At 47.6% G+C, this 10,155-nt stretch overlaps 1 protein-coding gene across 1 annotated transcript in view; it reads left to right on the top strand.

Moving 5' to 3' along the window:
* Positions 1–2,560: 2,560 nt before the first annotated feature.
* The window catches only part of CNN3 (calponin 3), a 31,626-nt gene continuing 24,031 nt past the window's right edge, over positions 2,561–10,155 (top strand). The window contains exon 1 of the mRNA XM_055404083.2: positions 2,561–2,909. Within this exon, the coding sequence (XP_055260058.1) occupies positions 2,853–2,909 (57 nt within the window). The 5' untranslated portion in view covers positions 2,561–2,852. The remainder of the gene's footprint in view (positions 2,910–10,155) is intronic.

The raw sequence follows: 10,155 nt of genomic DNA, 5'->3' as shown, positions 1-10,155 counted from the left end.
GCCCCCAACCTTTCCCAGCATCAGAGTCTTTTCCAGTGAGTCAACTCGTCGCATGAGGTGGCCAAAGTATTGGAGTTTCAGCTTTAGCATCAGTCCCTCCAATGAACATCCAGGATTGATCTCCTTTAGAATGGACTGGTTGGATCTCCTTGCAGTATAAGGGACTCTCAAGAGTCTTCTCCAACACCACAGTTCAAAAGCATTGATTCTTCGGCGATCAGCCTTCTTCACAGTCCAACTCTCACATCCATACATGACCACGGGAAAAACCATTGCCTTGACTAGACGGACCTTGGTTGGCAAAGTAATGTCTCTGCTTTTTAATATACTATCAAGGTTGGTCATAACTTTCCTTCCAAGGAAAGAGTACTACTCAGTAATAAAACTAGGATGAACTACTGACATATGCTACATTGTTAATGAATCTCAAAATGATTTTGCTGAGTGAAAGAAGCCATTTAAAATGGAAACATTGTATGGTCTCATTTATATAAAATTCTAGGAAACACAAACTGACATGCAGAGACAGTGTATCCATGGTTGTTTGATCAGGTAGGGTAGCAAGGAGGAGAAAGGGAAGGATTAAAAAAGACCCATTTTAAAGTATATAGTGACATTAAGTGGAGAAGGAAATAGCAACCCACTCCAGTGTTCTTGCCTGGAGAATCCCAGGGATGGGGGAGCCTGGTGGGAGGCCATCTATGGGGTCACACAGAGTCGGACAGGACTGAAGTGACTCAGCAGCAGCAGCAGTGACATTAAGTACATTGTCATTATTTTATGATTATTGCCACTATCCATTTCCAGAATTCTTTCATCATTTCTTGTACCCATTAAATAATAACTCCATTACAAAAAAGTCACATTTTTGTCTTTGTTTCCATGATAAAATTGAATATGATTCTTGTATATTCTATGATACAAGGAATGACCTTGAAGTAGATGAAAGTGATTTTGACTCTATGTTCTCCATCTTACTGTAGTCAGACAAGCTTACATCACAGCAGGAACAGCATGTGATAGAACTGTGACTTGTACTCAAATTTGGCCGCCATTTCTCACTCTTCAGTCCCAAAGAAAAGTGGGTGAAGTCTTGCCATGACACTCAGCTGCTATCGCACTACTGGAAAAGCAGCCTAAACTGCTTGCCTCACCAATCCTGGGTCAACTGTGTGGGATGACTGACCTAATTATCATTCCTACCTCCTGACTAAATTAGCAAATCACATATAAATTATTCACTTTCCTCCCTACTAGTCTCCTCCACCTTCTACCCTCCCTCCACAAAATCAGTCAAAATCCCTTGAAAAGCTAATAGCACTTTTGTGCATTTTCTTTCAAAGTTGCCCTGTTCATTTCTGTTCCAAGCCGGCTCGACTACTGGAAAAAGTTTGACTCCTCCTCTCAAGCAGTTCGCCACACCTGGTTCCATGATCTGTTCTAGCACAGTAACTGGTGTTTGTTAAACAGAACTCTTACACTAGACTCTCAGGGATAGAAACATGTCCTAAGTGTGCACGAGAAAGTTATGGCAAGAGGCAAAGCTTCAGAGACCGGCAGACCTGGGTCAGTATACCTTGGTCTCTGAGTTTTGGCTTTCTCATCCCTAAAATATATGTGATGCCTACCTATGGGTTGTTTGAGAGGAGTAAATGAGAACGTGTTTGGAAGGTGTCTAGAACAGTGCCAGGCACTCTGATGAATGAGGAGAGTTCTGTTCCTTTCTTCCTCTCTATGAAGTTACTTGAGATCTGAGGGAAAGAAAGTGATGCATTGGAAGCGGGACCAGGAAAGGATGGAGGCCCTTCTGGCCTAAAGGATACAAGTTTACTTAGCTCTACACAAAAGATATGGCTCAAAGAAGCCTACGGGATTAGAGAGGGGGGAAAAAAAGAACAGTCACCTGGGTTTTGGGATTAGCTGAACCCCGGATAAAAGATGCTTGTAAAAAGGAGTTGGTACGAACCCAGAAAATGACTTAAAATGCCCGGGCTCTGCCATGGCACATTCCCCGCTTTTTTCCGTACAGCACACACAGAGTGAGCTCGAATTTGGCCCGAAGCCTTGACTGTTCCCAGGACGGCAGCAGTGGAGAGGTCAGACCAACAGGTGTGGGAAGCTGCAGGGTAAGGGAGGAAGAAGCAGGTGTCGGGGCGGGGGGCACAGGGGCTCCAAGGCTGCTCCCCGCTTCGAATGGAGGGGTCCTGCCCGCCACCTGCGCGCGCGGGGTCTGCAGCCAGGGCGGAGGCAGGAGGAGGCGGTGAATCAGCCACGGGTCAACCCTGGTGGGCTTCCCTCCCCTTTGCTGGCCGCAAGCGGATGCCTGGAAGTTGACGCCAACTCCGGGCCTCTGCGAAGCCCCCGGGAGCCAGGGCGACTCCCACTGCGGGGCAGGGCCGGCGCTGCCTGCTCCGCCGGGCCTGCAGGAGGGGCCGCTTCGCCCCTGCAGGGCGTGAGGGCGGGGACCGCGGCCAGAGACCCGCGCCGGGAGGGAGCGCGGCGCCCGCCGCCCTTCAACTGGCCGCGCCGCCCCCTCTCCGGAGACGCGGGAGGCGGCGGCCCGCCATTGGTCGGGCCGGTCGGCCAATCCCTGAAAGCCCGGGGGAGGCGGTGGGGGGCAGTTCGTGCGGGACTCCGGAGCCGAGCGGGAGCGTCTGGGGCACCTCGTCCGACGGAGTAGCCGAGGCACCGCCCGCGTCCCGCCGCCGCGCCCCGGCGACTCCTGCGCCGCCCAGGAGAGCGAGCTCCGAGCATCTTGTAGGTGCGGCCACTCCTCGGGGCCAGGAGCAGGGAAACCGAGTGCAAGAAACCCCCGGACCCGAATCCAGCCTCTTCCCGCCGCCCGAATCATCATGACCCACTTCAACAAGGGCCCTTCCTATGGGCTCTCGGCCGAGGTCAAGAACAAGGTACGCCTGGCCTCGGGTGGGGCGGGACCCTGGGGCCAGAGGTGGGATGCAGGGCGCCGCCCCGGGACCCTGAGGCCCGGGTGGCTGGGGCCGCGCGTCTCCCCGCGCGCCTCGGCTGGCGGGCTTCGCGGATAGTAGACGTCGGGGCGGGGAAGGGGGTGCGCGACAGTTCCTGCGCGTCCCCGTCCTGTCCCCGGCTGCAAGCGCAGGCTCCCGGGCGCTCAACTGGCTTTGTTCCAGCGCCGCGGGCCGAGGCTCGCGGCGGGCGGTAGGTTCCCAGGCTCTTGGAATCCCTCAGCGCCGTCCCTCGGTTCCAGCCGCGGGTCCGCGGCTGCAGGACGCACCCCTCCGGGAAGGGGGCGCTCCTGCCTGGTCCATCGCCCTTAGGTGGGGCCCGTCGGCGCGGCTGGGGACCCAGCGAGCGGCCTCCGCCTTCCTCCCCGGCCCGGGCCCCTGGCCGACCCTGCACCTTCACCCACTCTAGCCCCCGGGCGGAATTCAGAGCCGCGAGTAAAGTTAGGCGGTTAGTGGGCACACCGGGTCCCCATTGTTCCTCGCCTCTGGCCGGGTGGGAGACCGCTGAGCGGCCGCACGCAAGGGCCTTGGGACCACCGGAAGAACGCGAGCGGCCAGAACCCTTCCTGGTTTTCGAATCCCGGTGCCAATTGCTGCTGCTTTTGCCGCAAGACGAGACAAAGCCTGAGCGCGCCGCTTCGGGAATATCTGCTGTGGACTTAAAAAAAAAACCAAAACACTGAAGTTTGTAGTACGTTAGACTTTAACGGTATCAAGGAAATCTTCGTGCGTTGCTTTTGTTCAGGGTTTATTTGCCGAGGTGGACTGTAGTTTGGAGTGATTGGGCTTTGGTAACCCTCGGTTTTCCCACTTTGCCCAGCTTAAGAATGCGTTGACTTTATCTTTGGGACTTTCGGTCTGGGAAAGAGATGAGAGGCGTCCCCCTCCCCAAACCCTCTCCTTCCTTCCTCCCTCCCTGCATTCCAAGCCCATGACATCAGGGGTTTCTGGGGGGAGAGAACAGCCAATCCGCGCGGAACTGCGCACAGAACGCTCATTGTCTCCTTTCTGCTGTTCTGGCCAAAGCGCCACAAAGGAGGGCTGCTGTGGTTTAATTCCCATTAACCTCCCGGGAGCCGAAGCATGTCAGGATTGCCACCGAACCGTCCTACCTCTGGTAGAATTCACCGGCATTGTCAGAACTGTATCATCCCAGCGTTGGGGGTGTAGGAAGTGTGGGGGGAATTATCTAGGGACTATGAAGCGCACCATTGTCACACCCCAAGGGAGAATTGTGGCTCTGCTCAATCCCAGATATAGAGTCTCCACATCATATTATTAATTCAGTTGTTACTAAATTCTAAACAGTCTTTGAAGCAAGCGGTTGATTTTAGTTTGTGTATCTAAAATTGAAATTTAGATCTTTTACCTTGTCAAGTGTGTTGCCCCTATTAGAAAGCGGTTTCCTGAACATTATTTTGAAGAACAGAGAAGTGAGTGGTTTGTGAGTACACACCCCACCAATTGAAAACCCATAGACTATTGTGGTGTTCTTTCCAAGGTTTGCAAGTGGACCTTTAGGAATCTTTTCAGTGGAATCAGCGTGTCCAGTCTGCTGGATGTAATAGCCTGGCCTGGCTTGTGCACATTAATTTTAATTTGCCCTGGAGATACTTGTATGGCAACCCTTAAGTCTCTACCTTTTGTTTTGTAAATGAGGTACTGACCTTGGCAGTCCTTCAAGTGACTGACTTTTCTTGGTTGTTAATATCATCTTTTTGCTGATTAATGAAGCAACTTCTGCCCCTTTCCTACTTATTATTGAGTGGACTGAAGGAAGTGCATAGCCGGAGGCTAGATCACTGTAATTATTATGCATTCTTAAAAATAGTAAAACCTCAGCTTTCAGGATCTTTGGAAAGTTGGTTTTAACTTTTGGTTTGTATAACTGTGGGTTTGTCCCTTTAAGCATCAAACCAACCTTTAATAACCCCTTTCATTTATATGGTTCTTTCAGACTGTATCCTTTCATAGGAAGTCTTTTGATCTCCACAGCAGAGCAGCCCTCTAAGATGGGGAGGATTCCTGGGATTACCCAACATCATTTACAGATCAGGATGCTGAAGCTGAGAGAGGTGCGATTTGCTCAAGATCACAGGAGAAAGTTGGAATATTCTAAGAATTTTAACTTGAAGAGTGATGTCTTAGTTTAGTGGAGTACTTAGGGCTGTTCTGTTACCAGTCACTATTGTCTATCCCCCTCCCCGCTATTTTTGCTGTCCACCTGTCACTTCCTGGCGTCATGATTATTCATTTAATGCTGTTATAATTGGGCTTAGAAATCAAGTATCCCTGTTTGCTAATTCTTTGTATAATGCATTTCAGCTGAGGGCTCAGAACCACCTGATGCGTGGGTCTGTGGAACTTGAACTTTGACACTGCTTTATTTGGATAGCTTTTCATTTCTTCTTGCTTTTTCTCTATGTATTGCATAACATAACTTGCCTTTTCTCTATGATAGGTTGCTTAAATGTCAGTTTTTTTTTCTTTTTCCTTAAAACCTCATTTAACCATGTGGGGGGTGGGGGGTGGTAGTGTGGTATGGACCTTGGAGTGAGGCAGATGTGGGTTCTAATCCTCCCCTGCCACTTAACTGCCTTGAATGATGCTGGGCAAGTTATTTGATATTTCTATACTAGTTTCCTAATATCAATAATGAGGGAAGTAATAGTTACCACCTCTAAACTTTGTGTTACTGAGATGTGTCTGGCTTGTAGTTAGTACTCAATGAGTATGTTGTGGATAGTAATTCTTGTAATAGAAAATTAGCATTGGTATTTTATTTCTTAGACTTGTATGTCACTGCCTCTTTAAATATTACATTTTATTTTAAAAAGCCTTTAGTCTATTTATATTTGAGCTGTGAAAGCAGTTCATCAATGAATTGAGGAAGCCTTTGATCTCAGATAGCTTTAATTAATAAAAATTCAAGGGAAAATCAGTCAGTTTAAGATACTTGTTTGAGAAGATAATACATGGCAGAACATACAAATTTTTTTTTGTTTTTAATTGGCAAAAAGATGTTTGGAAACAGCCTAAAAAATGTAGAATCCTTTAGCCTGCAGTATAACAATCTCTCTCTAATAACAAGAAAAGGATTATAACTTGCAATCTACAAAGACTATAATGTAGTAGAAGATCCAGGAAAACATAGAAGCTGGTGTAGTAGTTCAGTGAGAGATGGAAACATAAAGTAGAACGGTCTTACATGGATCATACAGGTTGAGCCAGGCCCTTGACTGCATCTAAGGGACCAGACAGAGGTAAATACCTCTGTGCCTTATGAACCGTGGAAACATGACAGGCCCCGAAGGGGAGCACAGCATTTCTGACACTTGGTTCTGATGTTGGAGTCAGGGTGCATGTATGCATGCTCAGTCGTTTTCAACTCTATGACCCCCATGGACTGTAGCCTGCCAGGCTTCTCTGTCCATGGGATTTCCCAGGCAAGAATGCTGGAGATCCAGGGGATCTTCTTGACCCAGGATCAAACCTTGCTTGGTCTCCTGCAGCTCCTTCACTGGCAGGCGGATTCTTTACCACCGCGCCACCTGGGAATCCTGGGTACTTTCTTGTAAAGCTGAGGATGCAGTGAAGTATGCCCTCACCAGTCTTAAAGCAAGTGCTGCAGGGGGCACTTACAGTTCTCAGGGACGTGGAGGAGTTAGCTGTGGGGCAGGAGTGAGTGGAGATGCAGTGATCTTACCTGAGCATGTTTTTGGGGAGGGGTCTAATTGAGATATTAAGAAGAATGGAGTTGGAATGCACATTCTTATAGCTTCTGCTCCCAGGAAATGTCTGATTTGAGCAAAGTAGCTTCTCACACAGTCTTTTTGGTTTCAAGATGGTATCCCTCAACACACAAAAACCACTTTGAACGATTTACTACTAAAATTGTAAGTCTTCAAAAGTAAAGTAAGCAATCATGCTGCTGTTGCTGCTGCTGCTGCTAAGTCACTTCAGTCGTGTCCGACTCTGTGTGACCCCATAGATGGAAGCCCACCAGGCTCCCCCATCCCTGGGATTCTCCAGGCAAGAACACTGGAGTGGGTTGCCATTTCCTTCTCCAATGTGTGAAAGTGAAAAGTGAAAGTGAAGTCGCTCAGTCGTGTCCGACCCTTAGTGACCCCACGGACTGAAGCCTACCAGGCTCCTCGATCCATGGGATTTTCTAGGCAATAGTACTGGAATGGCTTGCCATTGCCTTCTCCAAGCAATCATAGAGTAATAATTAAATATCAGTTCAGTTCAGTTGCTCAGTCATGTCCGACTCTTGGCGACCCCATGAGTTGCAGCACGCCAGGCCTCCCTGTCCATCACCAACTCCCGGAGCCTACCCAAACTCATGTCCATCAAGTCAGTGATGCCATCCAGCCATCTCATTCTCTGTCGTCCCCTTCTCTTCCTGCCCCCAATCCTTCCCATCATCAGGGTCTTTTCCAATGAGTCAACTCTTCGCATCAGGTAGCCAAAGTATTGGAGTTTCAGCTTTAGCATGAGTCCTTCCAATGAACACCCATGACTGATCTCCTTTAGAATGGACTGGTTGGATCTCCTTGCAGTCCAAGGGACTCTCAAGAGTCTTCTCCAACACCACAGTTCAAAAGCATCAAGTCTTCGGCACTCAGCTTTCTTCACAGTCCAACTCTCATATCCATACATGACCACGAAAAACCATAGCCTTGACTAGACAGACCTTTGTTGGCAAAGTAATGTCTCTGCTTTTTAATATGCTATCTAGGTTGGTCATAACTTTCCTTCCCAGGAGTAAGCATCTTTTAATTTCCCGGCTGCAGTCACCATCTGCAGTGATTTTGGAGCCCCCACAAAAATAAAGTCTGACACTGTTTCCCCATCTATTTCCCATGAAGTGATTGGACCAGATGCCATGATCTTTGTTTTCTGATGTTGAGCTTTAAGCCAACTTTTCCACTCTCCTCTTTCACTTTCATCAAGAGGCTCTTTAGTTCCTCTTCACTTTCAGCCATAAGGGTGGTGTCATCTGCATATCTGAGGTTATTGATATTTCTCCCAGCAATCTTGATTCCAGCTTGTGCTTCTTCCAGCCCAGTGTTTCTCATGATGTACTCTGCATATAAGTTAAATAAGCATGGTGACAATATACAACCTTGACGTACTCCTTTTCCTATTTGGAACCAGTCTGTTGTTCCATGTCCAATTAAATATTACCCAATGTCCCATTGAGACCCTGCCAGCCTGCCAGCCCAGTGCCATTTGGACAAGCCATTTGCTTCACCAATCAGAGTAACCCCAGGGTGATAGTGGACTCCTGCTGTAAATTGTGCTCTGAGGTGGTCTGCCTCATTTTGCTGCTAGAGAATCCTGATAAAAATGTATGGATAGGTTTCAGTTCAGTTCAGTCGCTCAGTCGTGTCTGACTCTCTACGACCCCATGAATCACAGCACGCCAGGCCTCCCTGTCCATCACCAACTCCTGGAGTTCACTCAAACTCATGTCCACAGAGTCGGTGATGCCATCCGGCCATCTCATTCTCTGTCGTCCCCTTCTCCTCCTGCCCCCAACCTTTTCCAGCATCAGAGTCTTTTCCAGTGAGTCAACTCGTTGCATGAGGTGGCCAAAGTATTGGAGTTTCAGCTTTAGCATCAGTCCTTCCAATGAACACCCAGGATTGATCTCCTTTAGAATGGACTGGTTGGATCTCCTTGCAGTCCAAGGGACTCTCAAGAGTCTTCTCCAACACCACAGTTCAGAAGCATCAATTCTTCGGCGATCAACTTTCTTCACAGTCCAACTCTCACATCCATACATGATAGGTTTAGCTTTAGCTTTTTTTGACTTTACAGTTCAGTGGCTGGATGGCATCACCGACTCTGTGGACATGAGTTTGAGTGTACTCCGGGAGTTGGTGATGGACAGGGAGGCCTGGCGTGCTGTGATTCATGGGGTCGCGGAGAGTCGGACACGACTGAGCGACTGAACTGAACTGAACTGAATAGGTTTTTAATTTAGAACTTTTTGTTTATTATCTCTACCAGCAATAGGATCTTTGTCTTATTCACTGGTGATATCTCAAAAATCTATCTTTTAGAATACTACTTGGCACATAATGGATGCCCAATAAGTATTTATTGATTTGATGAATTTATTCATCAGGAATAGATTTTACTGTCTCTAGAAACTGGAAAGTAGCAGTGTTTGAGAAGTCTATGTAAAGAAATTCTATGGCACAAGTGTGAAATTTTTGAAGGACATGGTGATTTTTATAGTTCATTTTTCTTCAGTTTCTTTTCATTGTTAATACTACACTGAAAATTTATCACTGAGATAATTCCTTCTTGTTGTTGAAGTTCTTTCTTAGACTCCCAGGTTAGGGAGAAACAGTAGAGATCCCCTCTGCAAGACTCTATCAGGTCATCTCCCAAAAGGCCTCCTGTGAAAGGGCCCTTAAGCCCACCTGGATATGTGCCAGTCCTGGTAGGGGTATACCATTGCAATCTGCCTGATTTTTGGGTTTGTTTTCCTGTCTTGACCAAAACAATTAAAGGAAAAACAGCTTGCTGAATTGAGAAGAGATCCCTACTACCCATTTAAAATGGTGGTTGGTGGTTTAGTTGCTAAATCGTGTCTGACTCTTGCAACCCCATGGACTGTAGCCTGCTAGGTGCCTCTGTCCATGGGATTCTTCAGGCAAGAATACTGGAATGGGTTGCCATTTCCTTCTCCAAGGGATCTTGCCATCCCAGGAATCAAACCCAGGTCTCCTGCATTGCAGGCAGATTCTTTACTGACTGACCTATGAGGGAAACCCAAAGAAAACAGTTTGCTGAACTGAGAAGAAGTACCAGTTACCCATTTAAAGTACTCAGACTTATTTACTCTGGAATATTAATGAGGATCATTATCAAACTCACTATCCTATGATCTACAGCTTTTTACATTCTTTTCTTTGTGGAAATTGTGCTATTTGTCTACCTCTGTCCCTTAAAATTCCCAAAGTGAGCTTGACAGTGAAGACCTTGCTGCAACCATCAAGAGTCAGATCCTCTGTTTCTCTAGGCATTTTCCCCTTCCAGGTGGGATCATGAGATCAGTAATTTCTTTTCACTGAACAATGTATCAGGAACCCCAGTTAATATTATATATTACATTTAAAAAAAAGCACAGTTGGGTGGTTTTGGTTTTTCAGCC

The sequence above is a fragment of the Moschus berezovskii genome, chromosome 4 (assembly GCF_049115385.1).
Source record: "Moschus berezovskii isolate FMDL1 chromosome 4, NW_MosBer_1.0, whole genome shotgun sequence".
NCBI classification, from domain to species: domain Eukaryota; kingdom Metazoa; phylum Chordata; class Mammalia; order Artiodactyla; family Moschidae; genus Moschus; species Moschus berezovskii.
The sequence above is the reverse complement of the archived record's forward strand: the minus strand, read 5'-3'. Positions and strand labels throughout refer to the sequence as shown.